This window comes from Myiozetetes cayanensis, unplaced genomic scaffold (genome assembly GCF_022539395.1).
Source record: "Myiozetetes cayanensis isolate MyiCay16 unplaced genomic scaffold, myiCay2020 scf1, whole genome shotgun sequence".
Lineage (NCBI taxonomy): Eukaryota > Metazoa > Chordata > Aves > Passeriformes > Tyrannidae > Myiozetetes > Myiozetetes cayanensis.
Window position 1 is genome coordinate 76,419,366 of NW_026086604.1, and position 18,144 is coordinate 76,437,509.

Consider the following 18,144-nt stretch of genomic DNA (forward strand, 5'->3'; position numbering starts at 1 on the left):
TATATAAAAAGTTTTAGAACTCATTTGAATACATTCATTTTAATCTTATTTTTATTATTAGAATTATTTCTATTATTTTTCTTTTTTTCTTCCTATTGAAACATTGAAGATCACTTTATTACATGGTATGATGCAAATAAATAACTTTCTGTTCTTCTTTGAGGATAATCTATCAGATCAAGCTCCTAAGTCCTTGACTTTGAACAGTTTTTGTTGCTCTTCTATGACCCCTTTCAAACAGTTCAAAGTTCTTTTGAAAATATGGACACAGGCATGTGTTTGAACAATACACAGAATAAGCTAGAGAAGCTGAGATAGCTTCTAGTTCTTCAGTCTGTTTGTAATAAATTCATTTTTAGAATGTGTGTGACAGCTGGAGAGAAGGAAATTCTGTCTCTTACATGAGCAACGGAGTGTACTCCACGTGGAAGCTGCCCCCTAGAGAGCAGAGTGAGGCAACCAAAGCAGAATAAAGAAGGTGTGCAGTCCAGTTGGAAGCAATGCAACTCTGCCAGGCCCTCACTTCTATTAACACTGTGGATTGGTTTCAGTGCTGCTGAATGACAAATTTGAGCTTCTATCTTGCTCCAGACCTCATTAAGGTTTATCTCAAAGTATAGGACCTGGAAAGGTTTATTCTCTAGGGTGGACCACAAACTTGTTACCCCTGTTGTAGTATCAGACCACCCATGATTTTTAGTTGTATAGGATAGCTCTGGGATTTGGGCTTCTTGATGTATTTAAGCATGTTAAATGCTACCTTTACTTATAAAAGTAAACTGTAGCACAGTGAACAAAACTGTTTCCTCAAAAAATATAAAGATTCCTTTCACAAAGTACCAGCACTGTATTAACATAATAGTTAACTTAAAAGATAACAGTATTTGTTTTTAAAAGGTTCCTGTAGGGAAAATAAGGTTGTGTTATTATACCTCTAAACTGTACTCAGAACACACCTTCCTCCACCTTTCTGGCAAAAAAGTAAGAAGATATTGCAAAACAGAGTTTCTGTTTGGATAGATTTTTTTTCTAATAACTGTAAATCATCGATAACGAAAAAAGGTTTTTACAATTGGAAAATATTCCGTAAAAGCTTTTTTGTTGCTGTTATTTTGTTCCTTGCATTGTAAAAAATGGTCTACTTTTTTCTTTTTTTTTTTTGTAACTTTAAAAAATGCTTTTAAGATTCCTTATCTTGGTGGTTCCTAATATAATCTTTAATAGGAATATTGCACTTGTTTTTAAACAGTAATGAAACTTCATTAACAGGTTACTGAGATCCAAAGTGAACTCAGTGTCATCATTACTCGTTTAAACAGGGAAATTTAGTTATCTAACAGTATTTGATCAATTTCCTCACCAAACTCCTATACCTTTCTTCACCAAACTCATATGTTAAGCACACTTTCCAAAAGCTGTAATTACTGTATAGACTTTTTAAGTTTAAAGATTCTTTTGACTATTTAAATATGCTGTATTGACCTGAGAAGACCTGCAAGATTCCGATTTAAAGCAAAAGTTTGTAATGATCTGAAAAAAAAAAAAATCTTGAAATTAAGGGAATTTTAGGAAATAGACAGAAAAAAAAAAAAAAGCTGTTACTTTAAAGAAGTCTTGACCAAAATACCAAACTTATTTAGAAATACATAGTATTCATATTCTAAATCTATGTAACTGTGAAGATACTACTAATATGAGCCTTGAAATATGTTTAAAAGTGAAAAGTTGAAAGTAATAAATGTATGAGGAAGCTTTAAAGAGGTATATTTTCCTAAATCTATTAAGATACAAAGAACATTCTTTTTTTCTTTTTAATTACAATCATTAGCTAAGTTCATCGTGCTGAGTTTTTGAAGGAGAAACTACCAACAACAAAGTAGGGAACAGAAACAAACAGAAGCTTCAGTGTGGCATTAAGGGGAAGGAAACTTAAATGCTACCCAAAATTTTAAATCCACTGGGACACAGAGGTAAAGTATTTAAATCTTACTTGGCATAATTGTATTTAGATTTTAAAATGCCACAATTTTTTCAAACACTAGTGCCTGTTAAAACACTATTGAGAGTAAGAACTTCCAGAAAAAAGATCTAATCTTCCAAGAGCAAAAGTAAGGGAACTTGAATAATTTTTAAAGTTGTCTTTCATATTCACTGAGCTTTTTCTTTCAAGAAAACTGTTTGAATGCCCTCTAATAAAATGCTGATCTACATAATTTTGGTTTTATAAGACACTATTATTCACGTCTGCAATATTATGAATTATTACAGTTTCATTATATACTCTATTTATCCTTAAGGGAAATTCTTTGATCATCTGGGTTTATTGTTTGTGGTTTTGTTGTTTTTTGTTTTTTTTTTTTTTTAAACTATCTATGATACAATAAGATAAAAGTCACTAATAAGTTTGGGAATACACCATTTTCATCTTATCAACTTCACAGGAAAGCTACAAAAAGAGAAAATAAGCACAGTATATTTTCTCAAATTTGTTTCTTCCTGAACTTTCTTCAGGATTAAGTTATGCTTATTTTGTCAGCTTTAATTCTGTATTACCTGACATTGAAAGAAGTGTATAGCTTCAAAAATAATTTGGGCCATATACTTAAAAGGTTTTTTAAAAGGCTAAAAAAAATATGGCCTCTGTAATTTTTTTTTCATATTTTGTATTATTAATTTCTAGCACTTTTTAGGGGTTGGATAATTTAATTCTCCAGAATGGAAACTTTAGATCATAATTGGTATAATCTCAAATTTAAATTGGAAAAAGCAATTTTATATAATTATTATATTTAAAAAATTAAGAAATACATACTTTTTTAATAGTAATACTTATAACCTTCATAGTTGAACATGCAAGGGAATGTTACTGAATTTTATTGGATGGCACTAGGTGTTCTTTATTTGCAGAATAGTGTAAAACCTTTTTTATTAAAAGCTTATCACAGTTATTTAAAGATCACCTAATAGCTCAAAACCTCTTTTTTTCCCCCTTATTTCATTGAAGTAGTTAGTGGTGAAAATATACAACATTTTATTATGTTTTAGCTGTGTCTGTTCACAAGATTACATCCTTGAAGATGTTTAGACTAGAAAATGAGGTCCATTTTTTGTCTTGGTTTGTTCTTTGCCATCTACCAAATGCATACAAGTTAATAAGGAAAAAAATATATTCAGTTATGACAAAAATTGGAAGAAATATCAGGGATGTCAATTATATCAATCTACAAATTGTTAAGAGTGTTGCAGGATGTTTTATTACAGCACCACTGTCCATATTTAGAACTAACTCTTCTGCAGGACTATGCATCCTCAAGAAAGCACAGTAATCTGGGTTCTTGGAAAATGGTTAGCAATGTCATAGTATTTAAACAAGACAGTAATAGTGCCTTGTTTAAAGGTATACCTGCATTGGCATATGGACTCTTCCTGAGATACTGAATGATAAAAGGAAGAAAATAAAACAGGTAGCAGTGTTTTTGAAGGCCTGTAGAGAAATCTCAGCCTTTGGTGTTCTGACAATTCCTGTCCCCTAAAAATGAGAAAAGGTGCAAGACCTGAATTTATATTAATATATGTCCCAGATAGTTTAGCATTTAGAAATGTCAAATAAAAAAGTTAGTTCTGTAGAAACAACTGTAATTCAAAGTAAACATATTTGTCATTATAACCAGAGCCTGGTGTTCTGAAAAAGAGATTAGGGATAACCAACTTACTTCTGTAGTCATGGACTGTGAAATTGGGTTTGTTGGAAGCCTCAGATGACAATTTGAAGGAAAACCTTTGCCCAGCTGGTGACAAATCTTTGTCTGCTGCAGTGATGATCTGTATCACCTGAAACCAGATTAATTCTGAAGTCAGTTCACTCTTCTAATAGAAGCAGTTTTGTAGAGTGCAAATTGAACATCAAATGAAACAACTGAAAGTTAAATCCTGCTGGATTACAATCATTCACCTAATTTACTATGCAGTGGAGGAAAGACATCTGAATACTATAGCTCCCAGAGAACTCATGGTGTCTCAAAAGATCTTCCTTTGATATCTGAAGGAAATCAGAAAGATTTACCCTATAGTCATGGTATTTAATATTTGCTGTTTGTATTAAAATACTAGTGATTGCTTTCAGTTAAGTGATTACACTTTATCTGCTTCTGCTTCTATCACTGTTACAATCAGTACATGTTGTAGTACTACACAAAGCTTTTTACAGCTTGAAATGAAGTAGGAAGGGTTGAAAGGTCTCCACCATCTAGGTAAAAAGGAACTTTTGTGTCCCAGAGTCCTATCTACTACATTTGAGGTAAGCATAGTGCAATTAATATATTTCGTAGTAGAACTGCAAGTGAACTTTAAAAAGGAAGACCTTTTTTATATATGAAGGGTCTGAATATCAATAACTTTGAATCTCAATGCTTGTCTCAGCCATCCTGTACCAAGTTCCTCTTTCTACTGCTAGTGCCTAAAAAAGAAACTGAGAGTATCTGATAAACTAGGGATTAAACTAGATTGTATCGTAGTTGAAACACATGGATAAGAAAATTATGCAGGAATATCATATCAAGTCGTTGATATATCTGTAAAAAAGGCAATAAAAATCACATAGACAGATTACATATTATGTATGTATAAAGAGAAGTTAGATTATATGGCAGGCTGAATGTATTCCTTCCTTGGCTGGCAGGAACTCTCTAAACTGAACAGTCAAAGTTACAAGTCTTCTCTTGGAAACAGTGTTAGCTGTTAGTATGTATGTTGGTCAGCCCTGGTGCTTTGAAGCACTGTGTTTAATTGCACAAATTTTGTGCAGATGGAGCACATGCCAAGAACCTCTGGGGCCAGCTCTAATAATACTGGCATCACTCATGGTATAAAGCCATGTACTGAACCTGAAATAGATTTTGCATACTCTGTATATATTAGACACTGCTTATTAAAACAACTTTTCAGTACGATTGTCTTTAGGGTTGTGGATTCTTTTTCTCAGAATAGGACACAGAAATGTGTGTAATCCACCTTTCTCCATTTATTCACTGCAGTTTTACCCTTACACTTTAGTGTCTTCAAGGAAGGGATTCTCTCTCCTTTCATAACTATTTCTCCTCTCATAGCTATTATATGCACATTAAAGACTGGCTTGGGCCTATATAATTAGGGAAAATAAAAATAGACTGCAAATAGACCATAAAGGTCAACAAACAGAATTTCAACTGGTATTTCCAACACAGGCATTTTAGTTGTAAAAGAATTCTAATCATGATGTCATTTTGAAACCCAGAAATTTCTACTGCTATAAAGAAAAAGGAAAGAAAAAGTGAAATAGCAAGCATTACATATTTGAAATACCTGTCCTGGCTTGGCATTTTCACATACAGATGTCTCATATGGAACTGAAATTTCAGGAGGAAACTCATTGACATCCAGGACATTTATTATAACGTTGACTTTGCTGGTTAATAGTGGGTTACCTACAAACAATTTTTAGGAGAAAATTATTATGTTTGTTGTCATCACCAATCTACACACACTATCATAAATTTTTGATCCCAGTACTGTGACTCCTAAAAGCCCTTGACTTCTATTTATTTCTAATTTGTACTAAGAAGAAAACAAGTGCATTTTTTACCAGACTTTGATCCATTACTTTTCATGGGTTAAGGAATCAATCAGTATGATTATGTTTATCAGAGAATAAATGAAAAAAGTCAAGTTGTACCTCTTACTAAAGATGCAAAATTTTCTCAGATCACTTTTCCTGGAGTCTGTGGAAAACATTTCTAATGATTAAAACCGAATTCAGTTTTCCACAACTGAATGTAGAAAATCAATATGTTTTGCTTAGCCAGTGTTTACATCTTCAAGATATTAAGGAGGTAAGTGGAGCATACCAATTTAGAAGGCAGAGAAAGGCAAGAAAGAGAGAAAGCTACGAAAAAAAATCTTGAAGAAATCCAGACAGAGGCATGTTAAATTTAGCAGGGAAACATGCACAACTAGCATTCAACTTTTGCTTAAACCATTTGGCCATGTTGTAAAAGTATTTCTTTAATTGCATACGTGTTTGCAATCAGCAAATACTCTTGCACAAAATAAATGCTGAACAACAGTATACATTATCTTTCTTTCCATTGTCCTTCCAATGCAGATAATCTTCATCAGTCACTAAATGCATTTTATAAACAAGTTTACTTGCAAATGCAATGCCTGATAGAAAGGAGACAAATTCAATACAAAGCAGACAATGTCCTCTTTTGCTTTATGCTGAAAACTCTAGCAAGATAGCAAATACATGAAAAACTGTATAGCTGGTAAGTCAAAAGGATAATTCTTTTATTCCTTTGCATGTAAGAAGAGTAACAGACACAGATAACTATTCAAGAATTCTATTCTATGAATCAGAGTAGTGTAAGAATGACAGCATCGGACCATGTGTAAGTATAAAAGGAGTTTTCTTGATCCTTCTGCCATAAATCATAGAATCAGAGAATGTCTTGAGTGGGAAGGAACTTTAAAGATCATCTAGTTCTAAGCCCCATGCCACACGCAGGGACACATTCCACCAGAATGCGTTGCTCAAAGTGCCATCCAGCTTGGCCCAGGGATGGGGTATCCACAACTTCTCTGGGCAACTGTTCCAGTGCCTCAATGCCCTCATAGTAAGGAATTTCTTCATCATATCTGATCTAAATCTACCCTCTTCCAGTTTGAAACCATTACTGCTTGTCCTGTCACTTGTCCTATCACTGCATGTCCTTCTGAATTGTCCTTCTCCAACTTTCTTGTAGGCTCCCTTCAGGTACTGGAAGGCCACAATTAGGTCACCCTGGAGCCTTCTCTTCTCCAGGCTGTACAAGCCCAACTCTCTCAGCCCGTCTTCACAGGAGACATGTTCCAGTCCTCTGATGGTCTTCATGGCCCTCAATGGACTCTTCAAATTACTTGCATCAGTTCTTACTTTGCAGTTTGTATAAACCTTTGCATTTCTTTTTTTTTATAACTAACATGGCAAGGGGCAAAGTCTCTTCATGTTTGCACTGTAGAAACTTTTCATTTCTTTCTTATTCTTAGCAACTAATAAATACAGTGTTTTCAGGAAACTTCTATCAAAACAAAGGGGTGTTCCCAGTGATTTCCTGGTTATGTGGGACTAGTTGCAAGAAGAACTTCACTTTACGTATTTACAAGTAGTAGATAAGATGACCATGCTATAAACACAGTTTGGAATCCAGAAGACAACAAAAAAACACTACCCAGATCACACAATATCTGTAGTTCCTTCCTCTGAACACATATATTTAAAGATGCACATATCTAATAATATATCTTTGAATCTTCATTCATTTCCAAATCACATCATCATCTATACTTGGAAAATGTCTCTGTGGAGAAAGACACTGTGCACTACAAATGCAAGAAGAGTTTGGTCCAGTAGGTTTGGTCCAATCAATTAGGCACTGATTCTTTAGATGCTTGAAGACCTGGAAGTAATCTAGATTGCTTGTTCACAGTTGAACTGGTTGCTTTGTATATTTGGAAATAAAAAAGTACCAAGAAGTTATTTTATTCAGTAGACAGTAGGACCTCTACAGTCCCTGAGCAGATCAATTTCACACAGTTATTGGCAGAAAAAAATCTAACTTAAAACCTCCCTCCTAGCCGTACTCATTGCAAATGACACATCAACTCACATGGAGTAATTCAGGTTTTCCTTCAGTTTTTATGTGTTTGTCTTAAGGTACAGCACTGAAGCAACAGCTTCAGGAGACCTTCTTTAAACACATTAGGGATTAATGTGTTGTCACAAAAGCACAGGCAAAAATGTTAGTTCATATCCTTCTAGGAATATGTTAACAATGTCTTTAAAATAAAACAATGAAAGTATTCAGAATTTATGCATCATGTACACAGAAAAATTATCTGATTTTGATAATTTCTATTAGACAGAGCAGTTTGTATAAGAGGCCTTTTAGGTCATAGTTTTGTGAAGTAACTTATATAAATTACTTTTTTTCTGCTTTTTGGACAAGTTTAAGTAGTATGTGACCATTTTTAAAAATAACAGAAAGAGTTGCCATTTCTCCCTCCCTCAAAATTGCGATAGTGAGAATGTTTTGGAAATATACGTGATTATATTTTTTTTCATTTGTTTCTCACTGATGGTCTATGATTTATTCTCTGTGATTCTTTGAAAGATATATTAGAGGCCAAAATCTTTTCTTACTAGGTATTTTAGCAAAGTAGAATTTTATCTAGCATAAATGGTCAGCAAAAGTCAAATATGAAAGTAAACAGAATTACCAAAGTCTAAAATAGACCTGTTTCAGGTTTTCCATTCATTTATATGATTTTCTTTTTGATTTACACTGATATTGGTTTAAATACTCATGTATATAAAGGAAGACTCCAAGTAGGTTGTGTACAGCTTTTAAGTTAAAAAGGCCTGTAATACTCGATGTGAACAAGTATGAAGAATTGCATTTAAAATAACACTTTCCAGATTTAACCTCAATTTTCTCTGTTTTTTTTGTTTGTTGTTTCTCTCAAAATCAAGTCTTTTTGCACCTTGTGAACATGCTAGTGATGTATCTGCTGGTATCAGTGAGTGAGTCACTAAAAACATCTTCTTATACCTTTTAAACCCAGATTACACAAATAAAAAGACAAATTGGTTGAATCATTAGTTTAGGAATTAAGAAATTGGTTTCATGTTTCTATTCTGCTGAAAAATACAGGAAAATGAATTAACTTCATTAACTTTACTTCATCAACTTAATTAATTAGTAAACTTCATCTTTCCTCAGTTTTCCTGTCTGTGAAGCAGTGACCACCCTGCTTCCTGCTTTTGCTTGAATGCCACCATTTGTCAGCATCTTTATGGTTCAAATATATTACAGTAGTAGAAAATATGTAATATTCTTTGAATAACGAACTTGTAAAAATCCAAGATATCTGAGAAAATAGATAGTGACTATTGAGGAGACCTGGTGATTCCTTAAGCTTGGTTATTGTATACAGGAGAAGATTAACTCCATTTTGAGATTTAAGCTGAGGTTTCTTTAACATTCTCAAGATTTGGACCTAGACTTAGATGAGTTGGGAAGACAGTTTGAATAGGAAGGATTACGGGTGCTTTATTTTTACCCTTAACTCATGCCTTGAGAGCAGGAAAGCAGAAATAAGATCTTATGCATTTTATCTATTTCCTCTTCTGTAAAATAGAAAAAAAATTCCATACTAGATAATTAGTCAGCATAAGGGGGAACTTTTTCATTACTGGACTGTGACTTTTTATGCCATTATGCTCTTACAGCAGCCCTTGGCACAGTTTTAAATAGGGCAACTAGTGTTCTTGTGGACAATTCACATGCACGTGCTGGGAGTTGTAAGGGACTACTCTTCAAGGATTGATTAATATGTGGGCACCATGTTTGGAAGGTAAGAAGGCATAGGAATAAGCTATTTGTGAGAGCTGGTCTTTATGTTTGAAATAAATACAAACCATATTTAATTTATTAGTTTGGATAGATTCTGTGGGATCAAAAATATTCAGAAACAGCAATCATGGAAGCTGCTAAGGAGTTGATTTACTCTAAAAAGGAAAAAAACCCAACAAACTACAATGAAATATAGGCAGGAAATGAAAAGAGGAAGAGAGAAATTGGGAAGTGAAATGGGGGAAACAATATGCATCTGAAACATCCTCTCCCTGCTCATGCATTTTGTTCTATTTAAAAGCCAAATTTTATTTCTATGAATGGGTAAGGGGCCTTCTGCATTCAACTGCTTTCATGTTTGTTTCATCATCAGAGTGTCTGCAGATCAATCATCCACCTCCTGCTTAAAAACATCACTACTTTGGTACAGGATTGTTAAACAGGGGTAAGAATAAAGTTATGGTGTCTTGTGTTGAATATGACAGCAGACTCTCCGTCAATTCATGCTGGGTACACCTCTGAGATGTTCCCAAGTGTCAGTTGTGCCATTATTTGGAGACAGATTCCCAGACAGTGTTTAGATAAGATGTCTGGAATTTTTTCAGGATTAGAAATAAAGATCACAGTATTGTGGTTATTGTGTAACTTGAGTGGAATAACTTCCCTTATCCCAATTCCCTATGTGGAACCAGTAACTACTGTCTCAGTGTTAAGATATACCCTATTACTGCTGAGTAACAAGGACTTCCCTGGCTGTGAGTGTACAAGTTGACACAAGGAAGCCTGGGACAAGCATATTTCATAATTAATCATTTACTAAGGAACCAAGTTCTGTCTCTCTTCAAGCTACCAACCTGCACCATGTCTGAAATAGAAAGGGATGAAGGGGCAGGACCTGGACTTTAGGGAAGAATAATCTCAATGTACATACCCGTATAAGTCAAAGAAGTGTAGAATGAGGACACTGAACATGAAACCATTTACAAACTCCCTAACAATCAGCTTTTTGAAAAAGACTCTCCAGCCCCATCCCTCAGTAATAGGAAATGTCAGCAAAAGAAAACTAATAAACAAAAGATAAATTTTTGGCCTCATTTTGAAGTCTTCTCCTTTAAAAATTATACCTTCTGGTGCTTTCATGCTAATAATAGTCACATTTATTAGCTTATAAGAAAGCTTAGCTTGTAAGAAAAGTCTAAATGCTACATCTATATGTACCTTTACATTTATCAGTGGCTTGCTGCTATATTTAGCTATCTAAATGGTGGACCATTTATGCCATTGTTTGACAGATAACTTGATTGCCCAAAATTCATAACATTACTTCAAGATTTTGGTGGCTGTGAGAAAAAAATGTAACATAAGAAACATCTGTGACTTATATGCAGGGAGTTCACACAAGCCTGCTGATGACCTTAGCATAATTTCCCACATATAAGGGAATGATGACAAAGGCAATTTAATTTATTGTTCTCTCTGACTTGATGGAGATAAAGCTGGTGGACTTTGTTTATAATTGGCCAGTCCAAAAAAAGGTACTTTAAAGAATGACCATTAGGATGTTTCTAAAAGGTGTGGGAAGGGTTGTTGTTGCTATTCTCTCACAATGAGAAAACAAAATATATATTTTAGCAATAAAGTTTTTAAAAAACATAATTTAATATGAATACTACTAGTTTCAAGTCCTCTTATTTATCCTTATTATATAAGGATGTATTATAGATATCATTATACAGAGATAAGGTCCTATGGAAGTGAAAATACTTCAGTTACAACAGTGTCCCTGAGGAAAGTTGATACAACTAATTTCAATACTGGACCACCTTCCTTATGCAGTCATGTGCATGTCAAGAAACTGCTCAATGCACTTTTTTCATAATAAGAGATGACAATTTCAGTGTTTCTATGTCAGCACTGAACAAGTGGCAATTTTTTTTATTGCAAAAAGTCTTCAAATATATTACCTTCCCCTCACTCTTTTTCTTCAATTGTATTCTTCTCTCTAACCTTTTCGGCTTGTGTGCAGTGTTTCATGCCTCAGACCTCGGCCTTTATTTCTGTGCCCTTAGTCAGACATCTGCACGTAAAGTTTTGACAGTTACTATACCTCAAACCCTCCAAAATTTTGCCAATTAGTGGTATAGTACAGGTATAGCAATAGTTGTTAATGCTATAGATAATGGTCAATGTATGACTATTTTGAGATATGTTGCAATGAATCACAAATATAGTTTAGGTGTAGATTCTTAATTAGGCAATTGTTAAAATTTAGAATTTCATAATATATACTACTCGCTACAGCTCTATTCAAATATTATACATCTATATATGTGCCAGGAAGATACAAAAACAAAAAAACTTTAAGGTTTTAGATAATTTTAATTGCTCTTGGGAATAATAAACAGCTTTAAATCAAGTTTACTAAAACTGATTCCCTACTGGAGCAAAAAAATTTACAAATCTGAAATGTCCTTTATCTACCACTAAATCTAAATACTTAAGATTTACTGAAACATAGACCATTACAAAATCTTCCTTCTGCACCTTTCAGTTTCTCTGGAAACAAATTACAGTTCTGCTGGACTTTCTGTGAATATACACATGCACACATATCTCCATGAACTCAATCACTTGTGATAGTTTAGTCTTCTCTGTTAGTATATGTCTTTTCCAAGCCATGGACAAAATTCAAGTTCTCCATTTGACTGGTATTGTCATTATATTTTCGGGTTCCAGGGACTACATGGTTCTTTTTGAGATAACTAGAACTGAGAATTTATTTTTTTAATCTGAAATAATATATATCTTCTCTTCTTTCAAAATCTCCCTCTTCCTGTTAGTAGTATGTATTACTTTTTGAAGACTCAGCCAAGCAATGCATTGGGGAAAACATGTTCTTTCCTATAGAAATTTGCATTTTTGGACACATAAACAACAGACAATGAGTAAGAAGTACAGCAGGATCCTCTTCTACAGCCTATTGATGTCAACAGAAAGACTTCTGTTACCTTTACACAACCACTAAGTCACCAAAAAACTTGCAATCAAAGAGTGGGAAACATCTATGAGGATTTCAGTTTTACAGGATCATGGATGAGGAATACTACACAGAAGGATGACAGTGAAGCAAGTTGCAGCTAAATAATATAGTGGAAGAAGGGACTTCTTGTAAATAAGAAAAAGGGCTATGTAGAAGACACAAGGATAAGAAATTAAAATATTCCACCACAAATCACATAGGAAAAGAAAAGAAAGGTTTAAGAGTAACATCTTGGGGAGAGAGGAGAGATGAGTAAAGATGTAGCACACAGATTAATTAATTTAGGACAATAAATCTTGACTCGATTTTTGTGTAATTTTTATTTAAGAATCAAATGACTCTTAGAATTTTTCTGCCTCCAAAAAGCACATTGACAGACTTGTTTTTTGAATAATCTAATTTCATATGGAGCGAATTACAAAATCAGAAATCAGAATTAGAAGGCCTCCATACAGCTCCTCATGAACTTCATGCTGACAAAATGGTTTTCAGCTTCTGAAGGAACCATGCCTACTCAGGTCTACTAGGAAAACCTCACTATACAAGGCTGTTTGAACATCACACTTAGCCTCATAATGAGTCTGGCAAAATGAAATTTATTGAACCTTCTTAAATAAGCTCCTGGCAATACATGCACTCTTCACATTGTATTTAAGCCTGAGTATTACATTCTAGAAAAAAAAAAAGAAAAAAACCCCAACACATTAGCATATTAATTCAGTTTGTGTCATACTTACTAACTTTACTTGCAATTATGGAGAAATTGTACTGTGGTGTGCTTTCTCTGTCCAGTAATTCATTAGTAGCAATGGTTCCTTCAGTAGCATCTATTGTAAAGTAGCTGTCCACATCATTCTTCCAATCGATGAAGTATCTGTATGTGAAAAATATTATAGTAAGTATATGTAAATGTGGAGAGATAACTCATTTTTCACAGCAGCAGTGTAGCCTTCTCAAGTTCTGTTATTTTTCTCTTCACAGCTATTACCATCCTTGCAGGAAAAAGACAATAAAGAATGATTTGTTTATGTCTTTTTTGCAGAGTTGGAATGCTCGGGGGAAATGGGATATAATAAAAAATTTAGCACTTCTGGTGTTCAGATTATTTCAAAACTTTGAGGTCCCAAAAAGTTGATGCACATCTGTGACCCTGATATTTCCTTCTCTGATCAGAATTATTTATGTAAATAATGTGTGGAGAATGTAATGATAAACATTGTATTCGCTTACTGCTGTAAAACCAAGAAATGGTAGAAAGTGCTGTATGTTATATTACCAAAGAAAATATCTCTTACTGGAAGTACAGAATACCAGTAGCTTAGAAAGAATTGAAGAGTAAAAAATTTTTTAAAAAAGGTAGCATGTTTGTTTGGAGACATTCTTTTAATCAAAATCACCAAGAAAATCCTATCTGTAGACAAAATAGGTTATTTCATCAATTGACAAGGATCATTACCAGTTCACTGCTTTAACTGAAAAGCCTCAGAAATGGTTTGCTAAAGGGAGCATGTATCCTTTTACACAGTTGAGCAGGCACATTTTCTCGAATATTATAATATTGTCTACCCACATCTGTAATTTCAACCTCAATGTTCAAGATTTGGTTGACATAAAAATTATGAAAAATATATAAGCCATTTATTAGAAATATCATTACCCTAAGATACTCTCTCAGGAGCAGCAAAATTACTCTTTCAGGCTTTGCATGCTTAATAGATTACAATTTATTGCAAAATGAAATATGCAGCAACACACAGATAAATTAATTCAAAGCAAGAGAAAGTAACTTTGCTTTTATTTCCGCTTAGAAAGATAAACTTTGTCTAAGTACCCTGCACATCATAGTATGAAGCCATGAAGAAAGTACAGGCCTTAATTCAAAGCACAGTGTAGATGATGTCCTCTTTCACCAGGAGGTTTTGAAACTACAGAAAACATATTAATTATGAACACTGCTGTGTTTGAAGCATAGTAAAAGCATGAATACTTGCAGGATCACAATCTGATAGTCTATCTGCAATCATTCACACAGGTGATTAACTTCATGCACAGGCCCAGTATGCCTGTTCCTAAAGATAAGCAGCAGCAGGATCAAAGTCCATAGTAAGCCCTGCAAGACTAGCACTACTAATGCTGATATTAATAGCAGAATTGGTTCCACATGGCTTCCACAGAAATGGGATCGGTGATAATTGAACAGTTTGATAAAAAACAGAACAGTTTGATAAAAACAGAACTGTAGCAAATCTTCCAAATTCATTGCCTTCACCTGTGTTAACACTGTGGAAACCATTATGTCATCACTGTTAGCATTGTTACTGTATTTATTTATTTATTTTAACTTTGGCTTTATCTTTAAAGACATCCTTTCCTTCTCTCTCCATGTGCTGCACATATGCTTAAATTGGGGGTGTAAGAGCCAGTTATTTCAGCTTCTCTCATTCTAAGAATCTACAGAAGGAAAAGATGTAGGAGAAAGTATTAGGGATGCATATACATTTACAGGAAAAGTTGCAAACAAGCATCCCTTCTTCCTCCTCTCATTGTTTCTCTATGGATAGTACACATGAAAACATACCTAGTAGAAAATTCTCTTACAGACATCTCTTCTGGAAATAGTTTTGCTCCCAGATACCTCAGTAAGTCTATAAAGCTTAATGAAAGAATGAATAGGGTCCCATCTAGCTGCTCTTCAAATGGGAATTTTTGGGACATCCCGGGGGAGATACTTTTGGCAAAGGCCCTAAAGAAAATGTGGTTTCCTTCTGTAGCCCAAAAGCATTCTTTACACTCTAATGCTCAGTGTGAGATTTTTTGTAAATAGAACAGCAACAATTAATCTGTTTCTAAGGCCAACGGTATTGCCTGAGTTCTGTCCTTAACACGGAAAGAAGATGCTTTCAAGAACAGAAGAAATAGGAACAGGGTCTCCAACCAGAAAAATCAGTCACTTTCCAGAGATAAATCCAGGTATCTGGGACATAAATCCTGACATTTCTTGTTAGATTGTGATACAAAGAGGAATATTCTTGAAATACTGGTATTAGGACAGCTGTCTAGATCTTCCGTACACGGTCTAACAGTTTGAAGAACTGAGGTTGGTTTGTTTGACTGCTCAGAGTGCCTACCAGACAGATCGTGGATGACTGCACTAATCCCAAGAGGCATTTTCCTCCTTAAAAAGTTAGGGAGAACTTATTTGTTGACAATACAGTATTATTTTTCAACAGTATTATTTTTCAGAAGCCCCTGAAAAGGCCAGCTTGGCAGGTCTGAGTACCAAACATTAATATAGTTCATATTCACTGACAGGGAAGAAATTTTGAATTTTATATCTCCCTGAATATTCTTCCTAGAAGAGAACTGTATTCCAGATTATGTTATTAAAGGCAGGTAGAGTGTGGACTGTTCTATCTTTGCTAACGTTGTCTGAATTTTCTCAAGAATAGCTGCCTTTGTACATCAGGTACGGTAGAAGAGACAGAATGGAAATATTAAGTTTGTAAAATTATAAGGTTCAAGCCTGTAGGACTCATCCAGAACATTCACAAAAACACTGACTGCCTTCTTAGGAGCTCCAAGAATTATGGGCATTCACCTTGGCTAAATGGCGAGGCTGTGTATCCCTTGTAGGGTCTCAAAGAGCACTTCCATGAAGGAGGGTTCATACCTTTTTGAAGAGCGGAGGACAGTGATGCAGACTGTATTTACTCTGACTGCAGCACAGAAGATGGTAGAGTGCTTGATGAATTGCTATTGAGTATGTGAGTGAAGGCAGGTCATCCTTGTGAGGATAGCAGGAACTCTGAGCCACTGAGTAGACAACTGTAGTTGACTGTTGTACCATGAATAAAAGAACTGAACAGCTGTCCTGCTGCTTCTATAGAAATATGTGTGACAACATGGACAACACGCTCAGAAGAAATGGGAGGTAACAGGATGTTAAGGAGACTGGGAAGCTTAGGACTTGACTTGTATTTTTTGGTCTTAAAAATGTGTGTGTGGGAGAGTTCCTCTGACTAACACAGGCAACACTTTCATTGCAACAATAGGGGTCCATCCTCACTAAAAGTTTATAAATGTTGTCAAAGTCTTTCTTTGTTGTTCTGTCTTAATAGACACAGCAGTATGTGTTGCACACAATGTAACAATGCAACAGAGGAATAATATAATAGTACATAACAATGTACACCATATTACCACCTTAACGTCTCCTTTTTTATTATTTTTTTCTTCTTTTTTTTTTTTTTTTTAATAATGCTTAAACTGAACACCGAGTATGCATTTGCATGCCTATGCATTGGCCCATGGTGGGGATTTCACCAGGTGTTCCCAGCACTCTCAGGTCTTCTTTTGAAGAGGATGCCATAAATGTAGAGAAAGTAAAACTAGCAGGGAATCAAGTGGTACCAGACAAATTTCAATTGCACACTATTGATCTGGTGAAAGCTGAGTCATATCAAGGTCTAAGTGCTCTCTTGTGCGTTCCTAGTCCAGAGGCACCGCAGTGTATTTATCCTTGCTTAAATGTTCACGTAGCTGGACAGCTGCATCCATCTATGTCTCAGATGAGCTGTTTTGACATAATTTTAAACTGAAAGGTCTGAGAGACTAAAAAAATAGGCAGACTCACAATACTTTGCCCATATATACCCATACCTCCTAAAAAGTAAGAGCACAAACAGGAGCAGGATTGTGTAGCTCTGTTGTATCACTGCCAGCGAGACATGGGAGTACTTATGAAACTGCAGAAAATATATTTGTCTCCAGAAATTTTCTTTCTGCTACTGGAGCTGAAAGATGAATAGATGGAGCTTTTGGTTAAACTCTGAATACCTGAAATGGAATATTCAGTTTTTAAACCTTGTTCATGATATTATGATCATATATTTTAAACCAGGAAATGGGCAAGTTAAGAGGAAGAGAAGTTAGAGGAAGCAAGTTAGAAAGAAGCAAGTTAGAGGAAGAGAAGATTGCTTTAAAGCTAGACTAGGAGGATCTACATCAAATTCCAAAGAAGTAAAAATGCAAGGAGTGACCTCAAAGAGTGCTGAAACACACATAATAGGTAGGGTGCAGTGATGGTAAGCATGAGAAGAGCTCTGACTTGCCCAAGGTTACTCCTCACATTAACAGCAAAAACACCCTTCATATGGCAAGCAGGGAAATGAAGCATCGATCACATCCCTAGAGACACTTTTAAGCTAAAGGCACTGAGACCAAATTTGCTCCTGCTGCAACAGCATGCATACAGAAAATCATCTGAAGTTTTAAAGCACATTATTCGATTGGAATTGGCATGAAAATGGAAAGGAATCATACAATTCAGTGAGCAGTAACACATTTCACATTTAATTAGTGGCTTTCACTATTGTTTTATTGTACCATAAACAGGGATCAGTGGTTGCAAGCAGGCTTCTAAAAGAAGAAAAGGGATAAAAATAGAGGGGGACATTCCTTCAATTTTTATATTTGATACAGAGTTGTCTCACATCATCTGTTCTACACCAGGATAAATATTCTTGTCTGTATTTCAATTGCTATTGTGAAATTATACCTTAAGTAGACCCAGATGGGGAACCTAAGAAAATAAATATCATAAATTTTCTGTGCAGACTCTGAATTATTTGGCTGTCTATCCAAGTTTAGAAAGCATCTCATTACTTCACCTAAAGC

The 18,144-nt window shown here is 34.7% G+C and overlaps 1 protein-coding gene across 9 annotated transcripts in view; it reads right to left on the reverse strand.

The window, feature by feature from the left end:
• The window catches only part of CDH12 (cadherin 12), a 518,528-nt gene that overhangs the window by 8,437 nt on the left and 491,947 nt on the right, over positions 1-18,144 (reverse strand). For all 9 annotated transcript variants that reach the window (XM_050331367.1, XM_050331339.1, XM_050331330.1 and 6 more), the window contains 3 exons: positions 13,206-13,342; positions 5,341-5,462; positions 3,714-3,831 (listed from right to left, as the gene is read on the reverse strand). In XM_050331367.1, the coding sequence (XP_050187324.1) occupies positions 3,714-3,831; positions 5,341-5,462; positions 13,206-13,342 (377 nt within the window). The remainder of the gene's footprint in view (positions 1-3,713; positions 3,832-5,340; positions 5,463-13,205; positions 13,343-18,144) is intronic.